Source organism: Cryptotermes secundus, unplaced genomic scaffold (genome assembly GCF_002891405.2).
Source record: "Cryptotermes secundus unplaced genomic scaffold, Csec_1.0 scaffold1851, whole genome shotgun sequence".
Classification (NCBI taxonomy): domain Eukaryota; kingdom Metazoa; phylum Arthropoda; class Insecta; order Blattodea; family Kalotermitidae; genus Cryptotermes; species Cryptotermes secundus.
The window spans coordinates 43670-65448 of NW_019735587.1; the positions used below are offsets into that span (position 1 = coordinate 43670).

Here is a 21779-nt window from a genome sequence, read left to right on the forward strand (position 1 = left end):
TAAAAATTTGAAAAAGAAAGAACAGAGATCTTATAGACATTTTAACTTGAATTAAGTTTTAAAAAGTGCTAATTTAAAAATCAAATCGACGCGTGTAGATTAACAAAGATTTTATACAATTAGAAAGACTGGTAATTTTAAATTTTAAAAAGCAGTGTAACAGCTACGTGAGTGATACACACCTGATGATGGCCATTTAGGGCCGAAACATGTAGTGTGGAGGAGGAAAAGAAGTAAAAACTACAATAAAATTTGTTGCACTTAAGACGGTATTTATCCATATATATTGTGTGAGTGTAACAGGATGCTGAAATATAATATTGTAAACAGAAGTAATTAGCTTGTAGATCTAAGAACTTAATATTTCGCCTCCTGTTTGAATAAATTCTGCCGGAGTTTAATCACTACCTGTCGATTTATACCTTTTCAATTTTGCAATAGCCTTTTCAGCCTCAAATGGCTAGAATCAGGTACTAACGGCTCAGCTGTATTGATTTTTGTCTGCCTAACATTACTGACCCTATGTACATTCAATAACTGAGAGAAGTAGTTCCTCCACCTATTCAAAATGTTGTGATAATCTGCAAGCAGATCACCATTCTCATCCTTCACTAAGGTACTGCTAGGTTGGTAACCCCTCTTAAAGTCATTTATTCCTCTATACAGGTCTCTAATGTTCTTGTTCTTACTGTTCATTGCAAGCTCATCAATTTTGTCTTTCAGATATTTCCTCTTTTTATTCCTGAAATGCCTGCTGGTTTCACATCTTATATTGTTCGGATTATCCCCATTTAACTCACTTAGATCCTGTAACCATTGCAATTTGGCTTGTTTTCTTTGGTCTAATAATTTTGAGCATCCTTCACCGGGCCACGACTTACGCTTCTTCAGTTCATAATAAAACAGACTCTCCTTGCCAGACAGTTTGATATTATCTCTGATAGCTTCCCAGGTTTTATTAACATCCACCTCAGTGTATAAGTTTTCCAAAGCTCTGAACCTATTTGATATTTCTTCATGATACTGCTCTTCACTCTCTACCTCATTTAATTTCTTGAGATTTAACCTCTCCCTATAAACTCTGTGTGTTGTTTCTTTGCTCACTGCCAGCCTTTCCCTAACCTTTGCCACCACCAGGTAGTGGTCAGTATCACAATCTGCTGCCCTGAATGACTGGACATCAAGTGTACTTAAGTGCCGTCTCCCGTCTGTCAAAATATGGTCTATTTGATTGTGTATCTTCCCATCAGGATATGCTCCAGGAAATTTGTGGATGTTACGATGTGGGAACATTGTACTTGTGACAGCAAGAGTTTTCAATGTGGCAAAGTTTATTACTCTAACTTCTTTATCATTACTAATTTCATGCAAACTCTCATTCCCAATCTTTGGTTTGAAAATGTCTTCCCTCCCTACTTTGGCATTGAAATCTCCTAACAAAATTTTCGTATGGTACTTCGGGAATTTATCTAATACATGTTCTAATTCTTCGTAGAACCTGTCCTTTATATTGTCAAGAATGTACATTGTAAATATGCACCATCTACTTTCTTACTACTAAATCTTCTTGTTAATTCAAATATAAAAAATCTCTTCTCTTTTTAGCCTGCTTTCCTAAAGTATGCTTACACATTCTCCAATCTGTCTGATTTTATTATTTCATATTTTCGTGTGATGGTCAAATGTTTCTGACAAATATGCCCCACAGTTTTTATTCCTTCCAACTAAAACCCAAGCAGATTGGTGTACAGTGACGCTTCGGACTTGTATTCGGAACATACTCGGTTTGAATCTCGGCTAGGACACACCATAGTGACTGAGGTTTATTTGTGGTTTTATTCAGTCCCTCCAGACAAATGCTGTCATTTCTTATGAATCGCCTCATTATGCATTTTTCTCCAGCCTGTTATTTCATCCATATTGGGTCTAACATTCTAATAAGCATCCTGTTCTTAAACACCCATACTGTCAGAAACCATGTAAGATTTGAGGCTTTCACGGTGGTGACTATGAAGAAAGCAGTCTTCTGGGATTTGGCACCGTGTATATGTGGTGTTAACCGACGTTTCGGAGGAACGTATCGCCTCCATCTTCAGGGTAGAAGAAAAAGTATAAGAAATCTGCAAGCGACAAGACCGTGAGAACGGTAAAAGCACCGTTCCTCCGAAACGTCGGTTAACACCACATATACACGGTGCCATATCCCAGAAGACTGCTTTCTGTCAGAAACCATGTTTTACACAAACCAAAACTGCAGGAAAAATGTTTTTGTATATTTTAATCTGTAAATTTTAGACAGTAGATGAGAAGACAAAATTTTCTGAACTGAATGGTAGCAAATATAACGTGAATTTAATCTATGTAATTTTTTATGTTTGTTTAACTCATTTGAACTCTCCTCAGCCTCCCTCCCCCTGACCTGACATTGCCTGGTGCAGGAAATGAATGTGACCGGGACTGGATCAAATGGCCGTCTGCTGACAGTTGCACCAAATGAATTAAATTGCATTTCATTATTTTGTTATAAATTCATGTTAACTGCAATAGGATCCATAAAATTGTGCATAGTAGGAAAGTAGGCTTTATGAGCTCTGTCCACACTTTCTACCTGTTTCAAGTGATGGGCGACGGATTTTGAGTAATATGACAGTAGACGTCCATACAGAAAGTTGTGGGGCCACTTCGAATTTCAGAAGCTCGACGCTACAGAAGTGTAATTTTATGACTGAGTACTGAGTAAAGAAACCGCGTGGAATCTCGTTCATTTCGCTACTGTTTGAATTGCCGCGGTCCATCAGTGACGTCACTTGGAGTACTTGATCAGTCAGTCTGCTTGTTAAACATGCTGTGAAACAGTTTTTAAGCATAGTAATTTGAAATTGAATTTCCGTTGGTAACACTGCAAATACTGTTAAAAATACATTTGTTATGGTTTTGGAAAGTGTGGTTACTTGTAACAGAAGTGAAAATGGAAATTAAGGAAGAAATTATAAATCATGTGTTATTTAGAAAGTGACGTTAGATATTGTGAGCTAAACATTTTCTGTGATATTTGTAAGTGCAGCAGTTCCCTTTACGTAATATCAGCACGAGACCAGCTTAACCTAACACGACAAATATTCCGTGTAAGAACATGAAGAAATTACTCGTGAGAGAGATATATCAATTAGTTACAGTCCAGTTGGAATGATAGCAAGTGAAGGTGTTGTTGCATCCGTCGTTTTATGCGTTTTGACAAGTTGCTGTACAAACAGTAAGTTAGATTTAACTTTTCTGAGGAAGGTATGGGTGTTTTACAACCACTACTCACCCACTTAAACCGAAAGGACTGTCTATAACGGAAGGAACGTAGAGTTGCAGGTGCCGAGTATATGACAGTGAAATATTGAATATTTTAAGAGTAAAATAACGTTGTAAGCAGCACACAGCTATCATTTACACCATAAAATTAACTTCTATATACTTCAGTGTTTCCTTCCTGTTAACACACTATATACTTTATCATCTTCGAACCAAGAGAGACTGTATTATCTAAAATCTGTTACATTTCCTTGTAAACGATTGGACATTGTAACATAATTCCCTACAGAAGTAATATTTCATGTTTTAGTTCTCTCAGAATTTGTGGTAAATACTTTACTTTGCAGTGGATTTAAATGGTTAAAATTGCTTTTTAGCATATGGATAAAACCTTTACTGTGCTTAAGTGATGTATGGTATATGTGTATGATTTCTAATTTTCATTCTTAAATATGGGATGTTGTGTGTGATGTCTCCCATGTCACATACATGAGTGCACCCCCTTCCAGCCCGAAAGACTTCAGCTGTGGCAGTTTTCCTTTCGGGGTCCCATGAAACACCCATCTCAGTTCTTCGAGGATGAGGTTTTGTTCATCCTGTATCATCTCAGGTTAGTTTCCCTTGAGGATGGCCATTTTGATGTTGATCAGAGCCTCCTTATAGGTCCCTGGGCCTTGTCAGAGGTCTGTTATTTTTGTAGGGGTACTACCTCCAGGTGTTGACGTCTTGGAAGTCTTGGTCATTATTTCTCGCTTCTTGGGGTGCTCACGTTCCCCAGTTGATGAGTGTTTTGGTTCCTGTTTGGCCAGACCTTTCATTTCTTGGCTTGTAGTGCATCCAGACAGCTTTGCTTTTGCTTGGTGGAGCCCTGCCTACTTTGAGGCTGTGTCCCCAACCTCCTTCCTGCAGGTATGCTAGAACTGTTAGCTCCCTGCAATAATGTGCAAAACCTGCTTGCTGTCATGTGTATTCTCTGAGTATTGATAATCTTTTGATGTGGATATGTGAAGCGTAGTGTACTATATACTATTGGCTATTTATGTGTGTTATTTATGTGTTATGCACAGAAGATGACATGGAACATCAGCATTGATGTATTATTCGACAATGACATGTAGGAATGGAAGGAAATAGGGAAAACACTGGGGAAGTTAATATTATGAAGGCTTACATAACAAGTTATAAGATTATCCAATACATTCTCAGTGGGTTTACACTAATATCCTTACTTACTTACTTACTTACTCATGGAGCTGAGCCCTTCTTGAGGAGCTGCCAATTCTGCAGCTAGTCAAGAATTTCCCAGCATTTTATGGAACTCAAAGGTTCATCACCATATTCACAAGAGCCCTCCACTGGTCCCTATCCTAGCGAGATCTATCCAATCCATACCATCCCATCCTATATCTCTAAGATCCATTCTAGTAAGTAAGTGCTTACAGAATGTCAATGGATGAAATTTCATGAAAAGGAACCATTTGGAAGACTGAGGATAGTATTAAAATGAATCCCAGTCAAGTAGGTGGTGAGGACATCAAGTGTCATGAAGTAGCACAAGATAAAGTCCAGTGCTGGGCTTGTGTTATTAATGATGTACTTCCAGATTTTGTTATTAATTATTTGGAGAGTTTTCAGTAATCCTGTTTTGTAATTTCCATATTGCTAATTTCAGGAATTTTATGTCATCAGCAATCGATCATTTATCATGCCGTGGAAATGCTTCTTGAACTGTGTAAGACCCGAAACAGAAGATGTTCGACAGTTGGACTATCAACACCGTATGCTCCAAGATGTTCCTCCACAGGTTTTTGCTGATGAGAGAACTCTGGAGGAATTGTACTTGGACTCAAATAGAGTAAGTAACTCTGTGTGCTGCCGTTCTGGCCTTGGTTACTGGTGTTAGTTCGTACTGCAGTACAGCTGCTACGGAAAGCAAGCCGAGGTGCTTGGAACGCTGCCATCTGCCTTCCCACTGCCTCCATGCTGTAGCTGCTAATAGCTAAAGGAAGCAGAAGTGCAATGCTCACTGTTGCTGCCAAAGTTTCAGATCAGTGAACAGTTCGGCTTTAAATGGTCAGCACACTTGAAATATTTTTGTTCTTTGCAGACTTTTACGTGTTTTGAAATGGGGGCCACCTTTTCAACAAAAAGAGTGGTCAGTCTTCTACTGGGCAGTGACCTGCCACTGGCTCACTAATCAGTCCATTCCCGTGAATTGCTGGTGGCCCTGGCCAGCACAGTGATTCCTTGTCCCAAGGTCCCCAGGACTCGTGAACGTATGCTGTCTATGCATTTTAGAGTCAGGTTCAGATACACCCACCCTGTGTCTTCTGGGTATGTCTCTTGCTAGCCAGTAACTTCATTGACTGCAACTTTGCTTACAGAACAGTTACTCAGCTGGAAAAAAAAAAGCTACGTTCTTGTCTTCAAGTGAGTGATATAATTCCTTACAATGTATCTGTTGTTTGCATCCAGGTTGAGCTGTGTATATTACCATTATTTGCTTGCCCAAGATCCTAACCTGTTTAGCCGATCAATGATTTAGTGATTGTCCTGTCGAGATGTGTGCATCTTGCCTGGCATTTCAAGCATTCTTACATTTATAGAAATAAAAGCACAGATCTTTCTCAAAGAGTTCTTGCAAGATATATCTGAAAACTCATCCAAGGGTACACAACAAAAGGAAATTGAATATTGTACATGAAAGTGGGTAATATATGAGACACCCATGTGGAGGCGGGGTCGAATACCTCCACCGTGACCCTGCGAGTCGTAGGAGACAATGAAAAGGGAAGTCTCAAATCTGAGACAGTAAAATATGATCGCAATTCCTAAGGGACTTGGACCCAAGAAAGACTGAGCTGGCAAGGGCCAGCAGCATATACAAAAGACAGACCCGTCCTCTCGTCAGAGATGGCGCCCCACAGAAATAAGACCATAATTGTCAAACAGTAATAAATATCTGGTCATGAGCTCCAGACGGGGCTTGACACCAAGACTTACTGGCTGACTGACCATCAGTCGCAATGTGACTTTGACTTCGACTTTGGGTATGTATGTGCTCATGCAGGCAGTGAAAGGGCTCCATATATTTTGCAGCACTCCAGGGTCAAATGCTCAGTGCAAAATCTGTGACTCTTTTGGTGAATCTTTCTTGAGCATTAGGTAGTCAGTGGTGTGGTCGTACTTCACATCACTCGCTCGCTCATGGAGCTGAGCCCTTCTTGAGATGCTGCCATTTGTGCAGCCACTCAAGAACTTTCGAACATTTTATGGAACCTGAAGGTTTATACCATGTTCACAAGAGGCCTCCACTGGCCCCTATCCCAAACCAGATCAATCCAATCCACAACATCCCATCCTGTCTCCCTAAGATCCATTTTAATATTGTTCACCCACCTACATCTTGTCTTCACAGAGGTCTCCTTCCTTCTGGCTTTCCAACCAATATCCTATATCCATTCCTCCTCTCCCTCATTTGTACTGCATGCCCTACCCATCTCATTCCAATTATACCTGGAGAAGAGTGCAGTTTATGAAGCTCCTCATTATGCAGTTTTTTCCAATCTCCCTTCACTTCATCTCTCTTTGGTCCTAATATTCTCCATAGCATCCTGTTTGCAAACACCCTCAGTCTATGTTCCTCCCTTAATGTCAGAGACCAAGTTTCACACCCATACAGAACCACAGGCAAAATTATAGTTTTTTTATATTCTAATTTTTATGTTTTTGGACAAAAGACGAGAAGACAAAATGTTCTGGACTGAATGGTAGCAAGCATTACTCGAGTTCAATCATCTCTCAATTTCCTTCTGAATCGGGTTTTGATTTGTTACCGTCGTTTCCAAATATCTGAACTATGCCATATTTTCAAAACATCTGTTTCCTATCTTTATGTCATGATTTTGCCCTGCATTTTGGTGATGAGGCAGCAACATATACTTAGCATTCTCTGTGTTTACTTCTAGACCAACCTCCTTCACATCATTCATTTAAATTAATTATTTCGCTGTTTATTGTTACTCACCAAATTGCAGGAAAGGGCAGTGAACCAGAGCTCATTCCTTTCTTATCAAGAAACCCAGGCATTTTTGTAACCAAACTAACAAAATATTAAAAATGAACAAATAAAAAATATAAGGAAAAATTACAAGACCCCTCACAAACAAATTTTCTCACTTCTTCTTTCCATATGATTTGTATTCTGCAGTTGGTAGGGAATGAAAAATTCATAATGTCTCTGAAATCATCTCAGTTTCTTACTAGTCTTCACTTTTGTTAAATGTTGATATTGTTTGTTACCTATATAATTATTGCTTAACATAGGCATACAGTGACCTGTTTAATTTTTCAGATTCGTGATTTGCCACGGCCATTGTTCCATTGTCATGGGTTGAAAGTATTATCCATGAGCGACAATGACATCCAAAGGCTTCCTCCTGCAATTGCATCTCTAATAAACCTGCAGCATCTGGATCTGAGCAGGAATGGTTTGTTATGGAACTCTGTTATACATATAGTTTACAGTACTTCATTCACATACAGAAATGTCATGTAAGAAGTTTCGAGTTCTGTCTTGAAAAGTGAGGCAGTACATCCTTTTGAAAGGTTAGCAGATACTGACTGGACAACATGGCATCATATACCAGGAGGAGCAGATGCAGAAAGTCCTAAAATGAAAAGAGAAAGGTTCCCTGAAATTTGTATACACGTACATTTTGTTGTTTGCAAATATAATTACTATCAGTGCCTTTATAATGAAGTGTTCTGTCATGTGGGATGTAATGCTATGTAGTCTGGTGAAAGGGGAACATATTGCCTCCATCTTCGGTATCGAAGTAGAAGCCAAGGGAGAAACCAGCTTGAAGCAGGCAGCAAGCACAGCTAACTGTATGCAGAAACGCAGCATTACATAGGCTAGGACAGGATATGTAAACCTGTCCTTTACTGGCCCACTTTTCTTTGCTAGCCTGTACACTGCTCCTTTGTAGGTTATTCACTCTTCTGAAGAGACTTCCTGCAGTCTTGCCCTAAGTGGACCCTTGCCAGGGCCCATGAGAGAGTTGACTGTGTATCCATCACAGCAGAAGACGCAACACTTGAGTCCTTGAAAGCAAGGAGACAAGCCACCCACCCCAAAGCACTGCTAGCACGGATGGCAGGGTCCCCACCTGGTTCCAGCTGGACCTGTGATTGAACACCAGTTGCAGCACAGCACCTAAGACCAGTGCCCTCCCCTCACAGTAGAACCTCACCAGAGCTTCTGCCTGTGAACAACAGCGGAAGAGCAGAAGATACAGCGCACCAGCTCTTCAAAACAGGCAGACAAAGCCCCCCCCCCTCCTCCCAAGTCTCTAGCCCTCCAGCTGCCCTTTATCTTATGACAGGGGCAGTATTTTATAACTGTTCTCCAGAAAGTGAAAGTCACGGGAGAGTATTACTACTGCATACTTGGCATCGTTTCATTGTGAAATGTGTTATACGTATTGTAATATTAATACTGCAGAATTGTGTTCACAGATTAGGAATGTCAGAATAATGAGTTGTGTAGATCTTGTTCTTTTCTTAAAAAGTATAAGATCTTATATATATATATTTTTTTTTTCTTGGCACTACAGCCCCAGTGGGCCTAGGCCTACCTCCATGAACTTCTTCGTTCCCTTCAGCTTTTCTAGATCTTAGACATATGGTAGGACTACTTGGGCGGGTGATCAGCTCTTCGCAAGGCCTCTACCTGTACACAAATACAGAAAAACGCACACAAACATCCATGCCCTGAGTGGGATTCGAACCCACGATCCCGGCTTCCGAGCGAGCGAAGACTATGCATGCCTAGACCGCTCGGCTATCGTGACCGGNACTAACTTGTGAGTGACATGAAGCCATAAAATTGAAGTACAAAATACTCGCTCGCCATGTCATAATTGTCCTTAGGGTTTCCAAGCACTATACATGACACATGAATGGCAAGCGCTGACGTAACGTGCTGACTGCGCGTTCTGGTATGAGCCAACTACATAAGCACGGCTAGGGCGAATCATCGCACTCAAGGACAAACATAGATAAGGCCTCTCAGCTGACAGGTACAGTGCGTGGACCTGCCAGAAGACCACACTTTTCTTGGGCCATTATCTCCGTAACCGTTCAACTTTGGACATAGGTGTTTTGGGTTATATCGGCATACTTTAACATAAGGAACACCCTCCTGAAGTTTGGTCCATTCCTCCTGGGACACCCTGTATAAAGAAGTTGCTCAGACTTCTACAGGACACCCTGTTTTTCACTCCTTTAATGAGTCTTAGATTTTTTTTTTTGTAATTTGAAGACTCTATTACTGTTACTTACTCCCCCTCCCCCAAATACCAGATTTCAGTATAGATTCAAATTCAGTAAAATGAACACTTCTTAGTACTGGTAAACTTACTGAGTCTCATATGGATTTAATCAAATGAAGAGCTTTGTTTAATTTATGGCAAAGATATTGTATATGAGTGGCCCAGCTTAAGTTATCTGTGATATAAAATACCTTAATTCTGTTGAGTAAGTTAGTTATTTTTTTGATACAGAATGGGTCCACGAGTTAAACAAGATTCCCTTCCTTGAAATAGTATTGCTTTAGTCTTTTGAGTATTTATTATAAGATCGTTTGTTAGGAACCAATTTTCTAATTGTTTCATGACCTACTGATTTTTCTTTAAAAATGGGAGACTTCTCTTTGTGAGTAATATATTTCTGTCATCTGCGAATAACACCACCTTAGCTTCTTGAACTGCCTGGGGCAAATAATTTATAAATCTCAAGAACGGAAGGGGTCCCAAAACAGAACACTGAGGTGCACCATATTTTATTTCTTTACACGATGAAGCAAAGGTCTTTATATTTGTTGTCTTTTCATCTAAATGCTGTGCTTCTACAAACTGGGTTCTACCAGTAAGGTATCAATTCATCCATGAGTGTATTTTCTCTCTCAGTCCTTACAGCTTAAATTTGGCAAGCAGTAATTTATGTTTTATTACATCAAAGGCCCATAACTGACAGCTTATTATATATCTTTTGTACTAAATGGCCGTACACAGTTTTTGTTTTAGTGTTTCGCAGTATGAAACATGGCTGAGCTCACAGATGGCAGGCTTCTTTAACCCAAGCATGTTGAGAAGTAGCATAAATATATTAATATTTTTTGTATATAATAAATTGTTCTCATTACTCACTTTGTTAACAGCTTACTGGAGGGCCCTGATAATTCATACCACCCCAGCTGAAAAGAGAAGCTGAACCCTTTTGTAATTCTAAGGGGACGAGTCATGTCTCAAGTAGCGAGAGATTAGGATCAGAAGCTCTGAAGGACAAGCAGGGATTCAGAAATTCATCGCTTCCTCCCTCTAGCTGAAGTGACAGGCAATCAGTGCCTGCCACTGTCCTTCACATGCCTAATTCATCCTGTCAAAAATAAGAAAAATACACCGTGTTTCAAAATGATGGACCCAATTTCAGAGCCGTGTATTTCACGATGGCAACATGCTACAGTTACAGGAAAGGTCACAAAAGGTCTAACAAGTTACTAAGTTTTGTAAACCTTTTTTTATAAATGCTCTGTGTGCCGCCACCTGCTGCACGGACGTTGAGACAATAGCTGCATTCGTCCCAAATGCCTCTCAAAGTGTGTTCTTCCACTGAAGTCACTGCCGCCATTATTCTGTTCTTGAGGTCATCCACGTTAGCCGTTAATGGTGGCACAAAAACACTGTCTTTGACATATCCCCACAAGAAAAAGTCGCAGGGTGTAATGTCTGGAGATCTTGGGGGCCAAAACTGTAGTGCCAAGTCCTGGGGCCCCATGCGCCCTATCCAATGTTGAGGCAGTGATGCATTTAGAAAATGCGCTGGGAGACACACCTGGCAGTAATCTTTTGAAACTCTATCCCCCACCCTTTCAAGTGGTAAGAGTTTCATTCATGGGTGGTTTGTGGTTGCAGGTATATAGCAATTTCAAACTGGGTCCATCATTTTGAAACAGCCTGTATAATAGAAATTCTCCTAGTCAATTTACTTATGGTAGTACTTTCTTTAGCATCTAGTATTTTGTAGGGTCATTGTTGGAAATGCATCTTTGACACTTTTGCCGTAACTTTATTCTTTGGTATTGATACTTTCTTATTCTGCCCTTTTTCCAGAACTGTGTGGCATTCCAGATAATATAAAGGGCTGCAAACATCTTGTGTATGTTGATGTTAGTGTAAACCAGTTGGAAAAATTACCAGAAGGTTTTACACAGCTGCTTTCCCTGGAAGAGCTTTATTTGAATGACACATGTCTGGACTTTTTACCAGCCAATTTTGGCCGACTGACAAAATTAAGAATTCTAGAGCTAAGAGAAAATAATTTGAACACCCTGCCAAAGTCTATAGCGCGTTTAACTAGTCTTGAAAGGATGGACATTGGTCAGAATGAATTTTCTGATCTGGTAAGTGTATAATAATTTAGTTCATAGTAATCTCCTTTTAACTGAAAGTTAGAGAAATATTCCACAGAGATAGATATAGAAAACACAGAAAGTTCAGATGCGAAGCAGATGTTTCAGTCTCGCACCTTGCAAGTTTGCAGTATGGCAGTGCTGATGAGTCAGTCACACTGTGCACTCAATGCGGTAGTGAACAATGTTTCTCCTTGCTCAGATTTTTATCTTCAGTTCTGAATTCCATTAGTCTCGCAATGATGTACACGATTCAGCAGCAGTTTTTCATAACTCAGACCATGGGCTACACAGCTGTGGAATTGAGGTTTGGTTCCCAGCAAGGCCAAGAAGTTGTATCTTGTGCACAGCATCCAGACTGGTTCTGGGGCACACCCAGCTTTCTCTCCAAAGGGAAGAGTACCACGGGCTCTTTCCCCAATGATAAAATAATCAAATTTTTACAAAATAAAACATTGTGCTTACAGAAAAAAAAGAAATTTCTGGGCGGGGGAGGAATTAAAGTAGGCCATGAACACAGTCATTCAAGTTCTTTTTTTTTGCTTTCATCTGATCAACTCTGAACATGGTGATTTAAAACTCTAGTTCTGTCCTTAAGGAGGTTTTTTGGGAGATCAATTGCAGCTGAAAACGTAAGTACAATTTTTTCAGATTCGTCACTATTAAGGAGTTATGTTATTATGTTGACACCTTTCTGTTATTGTGATTGTCAATTTTTACAAAATTGAAACAGTTCTTTGAACTGTCAATTGATTGTTTGCAATGAAAGATAAGAAGATTGCAAATTCTGTCCATTGTAGCGTTTTTACTTCTCAGTTCTGTGTATCTCTTTTGAATACGTTCTGTTTGCATGGTGGAGACTTGTCAGTGCTCTGAATGTACAATGCAGCAGATGTGCCCTCCATCTTCCTGAACACTCACATTACAGCAGTGTTGAAGGGAACCCTGATGGTAACCAATTACCTGGATAGATTACTAATTACAGCAGCAACTGTCTCAGTGCAGTTAATTGGATTGTCACCATCCTGAACTTCTGCCTTCAAGCATGCCCACAAATAAAAACGTGTGGGGGGGGCGGTGGTCCAGATGAGGAGCCTAGGTGATCAGACCTTCACACCTAATCTATCTGTCCACTCACTTGACATGCAAAGAGGGGAGGGGCATGGTCACACTGAAACCGTGTGCTCTCACATGCGTTTGAGAGCACATCCCCTGGTAAGAGTGGAAGTGTTTCTTGAGGAAATCAGCTTAGTAAGCTTCACCTACACAGTTCTGTGTTACATCATTTCTGATTATATAATCATCTGTGATTCCACCCCAGATGATGACACCAAATTTTTGCTGGAATGAGAAATGACTAGTAGCGTGAGGATTGTTCACTGTCCATACATGCAGATTGTGTCAGTTGTGTATGGCATTTCTTGTAAATACTGACTTGCCAGCCCACATCATGTGACACAGTCCTGTGTAGCACCCACTTTGAGAACTGGAGAAGATGTTTGTCCTGTTGGATACGACTTTTTCTTGCACAGAATACGCCATACTACGCTCTGCAAAGTCCTGTTGGACAGGACATGCAAAAGGTCCTGGCTGTTTGTTTGTTCGTCTGTTATGTATGGCATCCAGTGCATTGTCCTCGTGCCACATTTTGCGTCTTCCACTGCCGTCACAAGCACATGACATGGGAGTGCCTCATTATCTCAGGCTGTGACGCACCTTGGTGGTGATGTCGTGGTCTGGATCAATGCTGATATTCCCCTCAATGTAGTAAGCAGATTTCTGTTGCAGTAACCATATATCAAATGTGGATGTTCCAGTTACTGTTAACAGTACTACTGCCCAAGTCTGATAACTGTTCTTCACTGTCTACTTTCATGATGTCTCAGCTTGGATCCCCCCCAGGCCAGAATTACAGTAATATAAAGCAACATCACTGTACATTTCTCGACTGTGAAATGGAGGCAAATCAGAAAAAAAAATTATTTATACTTTCATCTCCACTTAATCTCTCCTGCAACCTCCGTAAGTATAAGGTAAGGTAAAGCTATCCCTGTAGCAGGCTGTGGAGACCCATAGGGCTGTGAGAGGTTGAGGCTCACACATTTCTAGACAGTCAGCTCACAGATGGTGGTGAGGTTGTTAGCCTTATGCAAGTGCTGCCCTTTACCCCAAGAAGATTAGTGGTACCCCTTTCTGTTGGAGGCTGAGTTGACCCCAGAGCCATAGTGCAGCTGGAAGGAATAGGTCAATTGAAAAATCCAGTGACCTCATCAGGAATTAAACCCACAACCTTCCAATTTGTAGCATAGTGCTTCAACCAACTCCATAAGTGTATTAAAGCTTTGAATCACACTATATATATGAGTTACTGTATGCCTGTAAATAAAAGGAATAAAACACAAAGAGGATTTTAGTGAAACATGTTTGAATTAATTAATGATGCAATTGTTGTGTATAAAACAGTTGCCTGCTCGCTATGCTAGAAGCTCTCAGTTGCACGTAACAGAACTGAAGGCTTCCAGCAGAGGTGTTATGTATGACACTGTATCCTTTTCATGTGTCTTTTCATGTGAATGTTCTGTTTCTCTTCTCATTTCATTAACAAGAAACTTCTATCATTTCAAGCAGTCAGGGAAGGTGGATTTAAGTAAGTGTTCAGCATTCAGTTTATTGTTAAGGTGATTACAGGACTGTGGAGCTGTGGAATGCTGGAGTTTGTAAGATGGCATTAGTGACCTGTACAGTTACATTTATGTCATGATGAATTTAAATGCATAACTTTGGCTTTTGGTAGCATTGAAAGCATGATTGGACAGAACAGAGGAGTGGGGTGCTATCCACCAGGAGGTGACCTTTTGGGGTAGGAAAGGTGTGATGAACAAATTTTTAGAGGCCAAGTGATCAGGAGAAAAAGTCATGAAAAGTTTCATTGACCCCAGTGTTCTGTTTCATAAACAACATGCTAAATGGTTTGCTTAAAAATGAATATGATTTGTTCATGATGTTTTAACTTCTTTGGCGGGAATTACATTTTAACTAGCATCTAGAATGTTCTGTTTAATGAGATATAACGTAATATTCTGTTAACGAGTATTTGAACATTGTTATCTTTTAGCCTGAAGTAATCGGACGCTTGGTGAATCTGACAGAGCTATGGGTCGACTGCAATCGTATTCACAGTGTTCCGAAGGTAGGAAAGAAATGAATATTACAGATTCTTTATTAGCGGGATATGACTGTGATAAAAAAGTATAGAGCTCTTCCATTCAGCACGTTAATGTGCAATTTCAATTATTCACGCCCTTACACATTTCGGTCTTCAGAGACCATCTTCAGAGGGACACCTTTACATCAGTACAGTTAGAAGCCACTATTACAGTACATGTTCTAAAAGTTAAAATAGATACATACAATATAAATAATATACAATTGACTGTAAAATCTCAAGTTTTACAACTACAGCGGCTGTTCCAATACTTTAAAATACTTATAGTTAGTTTGTTAAAATTCTATTAGAATTCATAAACCAAGCTGGTTCGTGTCATCCTCATTATTTCTTTTGATGGGGGCCGAATGTGTGCCCCCCGTCGTTCTCAAGAAGAGGGTTCTGCAAATATATTATGGGTATATTGTATTATTTCATCAATCCTGTTATGTTTTGTAAAAACTTTTGTTATTTTGTCCTACTTTTAATGCTGTCCTGTCTGTGATTATGGGCCGCTCTGTTGTTTTTATTGTTCTAGGTTGTGTTGTACCGCGTATTTATATTCCTTGTGTCTGTGACATTAGTGTGGGCGTGTACTGATGTTGTATTATGAGGTTGAACATATTATACTGGTTGTCACTTTCTTTTGTGTGTTTTTGCTCTTCTATCAATTCGTTGAGATTATTAAAGCAATATATATGGAAATTTTCTTTTATATTCATGATGCTCCCTTTTTTGGCATTCTCAGCCATTTCCGTGATTACTGTCAACTGTCTATACTGGTGGCATTTGTTTAGTATATGTTAGGCAAATGCCGATTCATCTTTGTTTGCAACACAACCTAGAACAATAAAAACAACATGGTGGGCCACAAACACAAACAGGACAACATTAAAGGTAGTAGGACAAAATAACAACAGTTTTACAAAACATAACAGGATTGATGAAATAATACAATATACCCATAATATATTTGCAGAACCCTCTTCTCGAGAACGACAGGGGGCACACATTCGGCCCCCGTCAAAAGAAATAACAAGAGGGATGACACGAACCAGCATGGTTTACAAATTCCAATAGAATTTTAACAAACTAACTATAAATATTTTAAAGTATTGGAACAGCTGCTGTAGTTGTAAAACTTCAGATTTTACAGCTAATTGTATATTATTTATATTGTATGTATATATTTTAACTTTTAGATCATGTACTGTAATAGTGGCTTCTAACTGTATTGATGTAAAGGTGTCCCTCTGAAGACCGAAACATGTAAGGGCGTGAATAATTGAAATAAGAAAATCTTAACCAGTCATACTGAACAGAACTATTTAGCTTTTTCATAATATTAGTGTGACGGACCAGAATGAAAAAAAAAGTTTAATAAACTTTTATGTAATATCTGTATAAATGAAAATCTATATGTATCTTAACTCTGGTAATTGGTCTTTTAAACAGAGTTTGTTTCGTAATTTTATACTAAAACGTGGCTCAGATATTGAGCTTTAAAGAATGCAAAACTTCTCAAGTTAAGTGAGTGTAGTAACAGATTTAAATATTATGGAAAATTATAGTTTTGTATATTCAAATTTTTACATTTTTAGGTAGCAGAAGAGAATACAAAAGGATCTGGACTGAATGGTAACAAACATTACTCAAATTCAATCTCTTTGTAATTTTCTTTCTGAATCAAATTTTGATTTATTACTCTTGTTCCCAAATATCTGAACTGTGCCACGTTTTCAAAATATCTCTTAGCTATCTTCATGTCATGATTCTGCCCTGCATTCTGGTGACGAGACAGCAACATGTACTTAGTTTTCTCTGTGTTTACTTCTAGACCAAGCTTCTTACTAGCATCAGTTAAGTTACTGTGTTTTTCTTTATGGTATCTATGTTATCTCCCAGTACAGTCACATGATCAGCATACACCAGCAGCTGATATATTCTATTTAATGTCAGTCCCATCTGGTTTTCCTGGACCTGCCAAGTGGCATATTCTAAAGCAATGGTGATGAACCAGCTCCTTCTTTTAGACCATTTTGAATAGGCAGTGATATATTATATGGTATATAATCTTGCATTATTTTTATCGAATTATTAGATCAGTCTGTTCTCCAGCAGTATTCTTAAAAAAAAAGGAAAAGAATTCTTAATGCAGTGTTAGAAAATCTAATTACCTAATTCTGATAATTTGTTTGGACATTATTGAACGTGTTTTATTCATTAAGTATTGATGTTTGCATAGAATATTTGCGGTACAGTTCCGTCAACAATGCAACCACTTTATTCCTTATAATTTTCACTTTTTACTACAACATGTTTCAGCCCTAACCGGCCATCATCAGGTCCTTCAGTTTGCCAAAACTGTTACCTGCATTGAATATCAGTCATACATTTCACGTGTAACTGCATTGTTCTATATTAATGTTGCGGTTATGATCCAGCTAACATTAGTCAGTTCACCATACACTGTGACTCACTTTCTGTTGAAATTAACTAAAATTTCATTAAATCTTTTTTAAAATTCAATTCAGATTTTAATTATTCTTTCTTAAATTTTGTACACTTTCTACACCTCTCTAGGGCGGTGTCCGCTTGTCCAAACAGTATATATTCCACTGTCCTTTTTTTGTTTCGGCGACCTATTGTTTCAGTATGCAACCCCATTGTTGCTGTTACGTCTGCAATACGTAAAACCCATATTTATTATTGTTTTTGTTTCTTATAACTAGTGTTATGTTATGTTGTTTGTTTTTCTACTCACTTGCCCCTGTCTATACGTCGTTCACTCCACCAGCGTATGGTGTTGTCCTCACTGTAGTAGATGTTATGCATGTGTGGAGTGCTTGCTTCTGTATTTATAATGTACCTTGGTGGTGGGGGATGGGGGGAGAATGCGGGAGATGTGTGTCCTCTTGTCTTGTGTAAATTTTGTGTAATGTTTCAAATGTGGGATTGTGTGTCATTCATATTCAGATTATGCTACTGACTTTGTAAATGTGATACTTTTTTAATGTGTTCATATATTTTCCCTTTCTTCCTACTGCCAATGGCTCGCAGTATAATTCCATTCAGTTCTTTATTATTTATGTGCCAAGTCAACAGCTGCAAGGCCAATTACAGACAGAGCACAGAGTATATACAAGCAATTACAATATGGATAAACACAACGTAAAGTCANTATGTTGTAGCAAAAAGTGAAAATTCTAAAGAATAAAGTGGTTGCGTTGTTGATGGAACTGTGATATAAATATTCTATGTGAATATTATAGAAATGCAACAGGATGCCTAAACGCATTGTTGATATTTGCTGTTAATATATTCTACACTCATTTGTTATCTTTGCAGTTCATTGGAAACCTGAAGAAATTAACTCACTTTGATGCCTCTACCAACAACATAAAGTGGGTTGCACCAGAAATTGGCTCTTGTTGCTGCCTGACAGATTTGACATTGTCTTGCAATGAGATCACAGTAAGTGTCCTTGCAATATTTCTCATTATTGCAACTCTTCATGTAATACTGGTACTGTATTGTGTCCTTTTCTACAGTTTTTTTGCCCATGAATGAATAAATCAGTGAATAAGTTGTGCCCCAGTTTGCCGGCCCATACAGTGTGACTCTATAAAAGATTATTAACGCCATCTAGTGTGATTGATAGATTTTTTTTTAATATTTTAGCCTTTATATGTTTCAGTCGGAGCGACCATCTTCAGAAGGACATGTCAATATGTGCGGAAACTGCTATGACAATGTCATTGGTCATTATCAATACATATAGAGACCACCATTACAGTGTCATGAATATAAAATATTAGCCTTTAACACTTACACTTACTGCCTCTCTTTAAAGGAAATGAATGCCTACCATGTTGTGGTTCCCGTGTTTGAAGAGTAGGACCCTTTAGTGTCATCCAGTTGTTCAGGCCATGCTGTTTTGTTATACTCCCGTGTTAATGATCTTTTATACTGTTATTAGTGTGATGGACCAGGATGAGCCAAGGGTGACTGTCTTTGATCTAATATGTAACACCCTAACAATTCTGTACTTCAAATGGAGTGTACACCTCTGTGTATTGGAATATTTACATAAAGTATTTCACCTTGATCTGTAAATTTAAGTCCCAGGTAATGAAACTGTAAGTCAGATAAAGCTTTGCACTCACTATAGGACATATGAGGCTGTTTTGTGTTTGTTCTAACATGTTTTGGAAGTGGGATTATTAACTCTTCAGCACAGTTTTGCATATGTCATACGTCAGGTATTTAAATGCACTACTTGAATTTCCATGTACACTGTGTGTCACATGTGCTGGTATGTAGGGACCGTTTATCTAGCATTAATTTTATCACAACAAAGCATTAGTTGAAGTGTTATTTGTACTATTGTGATGAAATTAAATGTTGTGTTATTTCAGGAAATTCCAGAAAGCATTGGCAACCTGAAACAGCTGGTTACACTGAAGTTGGATGAGAACCAGCTGACTGCGTTGCCAAACACAATTGGCAAGTTGTCCAGTCTGGAGGAATTTATCCTAAGTCAAAATGACTTTGAGACATTGCCACCGTGTATCGGACTGTTGCGGAAACTTAACATTTTGAACGGAGATGACAATTTGCTTGAGGAGTTGCCACCAGGTAAGGCCTTCTTCCTCTCCCCCCACCTCAAAGCAATTTCTGTTGTTCACAGTGACAGGACCGTGTGCTGTGGGTGTGAAACTTGGCTCTGATATTAAGGGACGAACATAGACTGAGGGTGTTTGAGAACAGGGTGCTGAGGAGAATATTTGGACCGAAAAGAGATGAAGTGACAGGTGACTGGAGAAAACTGCATAATGAGGAGCTTCATAACTTGTACTCTTCTCCAAGTATAATTAGAATGATCAAGTCAAGGAGGATGAAATGGACAAGGCATGTAGCACGAATGGGGCAAAGAGGAATGCATATATAATATTGGTGGGAAAGCCAGAAGGAAAGAGACCATTATGAAGACCAAGACATAGGTGGGTGGGCAATATTAAAATGGACCCTAGAGAGAGAGGATGGTAAAGTATGGTGTGAACTTGGTCTATCTGGCTCAGGATAAGGACCAGTGGAGGGCTCTTGTGAACATGGTAATGAACCTTCGGGTCCCATAAAATGCTGGGAAGTTCTTGAATGCGTGTGTAACTGGCGGTTTCTCAAGAAGGTCTTAGCTTCATGAAGTTAGTTTTACTTAGTCAGACAGGACCATGTATGAATGTACCTACTGTGCACCATGACCATCCTTCCAGGTATTAAGCTATTTCCTAACGGCTAAACAGTCCTTTACACTGCTTAAGATGCCTTTTGAAGGATCCCCTTGCCCTGGGTATGTAGGTCCTAAGCTTTGAGGGTAATCCCATTGGAACTCATACTTGTCATATGTTCCTTCTAGTTTATTCTCTGGTCGGAACTATAATTGTGATGGTGTGTAGTTCGGTAGATTGTTACCAGTGTTTCAGTGGAATATGTTACCCCGTCTTCCACCTGCCTGGTTACACAGCATCACATCACAGGATATAATTACATAGGCACTCACTCCATATGGGAACTTCAGATGTTGCACAATTTGTTCTTGTTAAAATTTGTAGTTCTTTTATGTTCCACTTTGTGCCATGCATGCCTGTGTGTGTGGTCACATACCCCATACCCAGTGCTCCAATTCTGAATTCTACCCATAAACACCACTGTCATCATTAGTGACTGTCAATTTTCAGAGACTGCAGGAGCTTTAAAGTACCAAGGACTTCTTAACAGCTTCTTGTGAAACATAATATTAAAGTAATAATCAGTTAAATGACTGAGTCTCTTTGTCGATGTGACTGTGGGATTTTCTATTTTTGTCATGTCATTTTTGTAGGATGAGATAGAGCTGAAATTGGGCTGCACCATAGCTCAAGCAGTTAATCGCTGGCTTCCCACCGCGTCAGCCTGGGTTCGATCCCGGGTCTGGTCAAGTGGGATTTGTGGTGGACAAAGTGGCTCTGGGGCAGGTTTTCTCCAAGTACTTCAGTTTCCCCCTACCAATCTTCATTCCACCAAATTCTCCATCATCATGATCACCTGGGACAGGCTACAATAGGCCAATCAGTGGCCACCGTGCCGAGTGGACCCAGTTGGACTCCACCACCCCACTAAGCACATTTAAAAGTTTGTAATTAGAGCTGAAATTTGATTACGTTAAGAAAGAACATGCTCTTTCCAGTCACAAAGGGTTTCTAACTTCAAATTTAATTTCACATCATCTCAGACAACATCTCTTCAGTGTTCAGTTTCTCCTGAGACCTTTTCATCAGTAGTCCATATTTCACATGTAAGCCAGCAGAGACAGCCGTTGCTAGGGAACAGCTCTGTCATGAGATGACAGAAGAGTAGCAGGTTGGTGTGAGATGGCCACCAGCCTGCGAGGATGCGAGCCCGGAGCAGAGGAACATCCACTGTAGAAAGCCGTTACCAAGCAATGGCTAGTGAAGATCGTGACTGGGAACACTAGTCTTTGTCTCACCGTGATTTGTAAAAAGTATTCACGAGTCATGTGTTAAAGTGTCCAGTAAATCCAGTTACCAATGGAAACCCTTTCTGTCACCATTCCATCACATGCAAAGAAAAATATGTGTAAAATGACTTGAACATGAACAGAACCTCTCTCTGTTTAGAATTTGATGTTAGTACAAAGCACTATATCTGTTACATTATGAAATAAATGATTTAAGCCAGTCAGAATGGAGCAGCACAGTGATGATGGGCAAGAGGTGCCTCCTCCTCATTCATTTCACCAGT

At 39.3% G+C, this 21779-nt stretch overlaps 1 protein-coding gene across 4 annotated transcripts in view; it reads left to right on the top strand.

Annotated features, from left to right (window-relative positions):
• Positions 1–2916: 2916 nt before the first annotated feature.
• Positions 2917–21779, top strand: part of LOC111869708 (protein lap1) — a 37837-nt gene continuing 18974 nt past the window's right edge. Inside the window, exons 1-7 of one of the 4 annotated variants that reach the window (XM_023861420.2) lie at positions 2917–3253; positions 4973–5155; positions 7655–7790; positions 11475–11764; positions 14889–14963; positions 18327–18452; positions 19397–19616. In XM_023861420.2, coding sequence (XP_023717188.1) covers positions 5006–5155; positions 7655–7790; positions 11475–11764; positions 14889–14963; positions 18327–18452; positions 19397–19616 — 997 coding nt within the window. In that variant the 5' untranslated portion in view covers positions 2917–3253; positions 4973–5005. The other 3 variants (XM_023861421.2, XM_033753536.1, XM_023861422.2) reach the window with 3 other exon arrangements.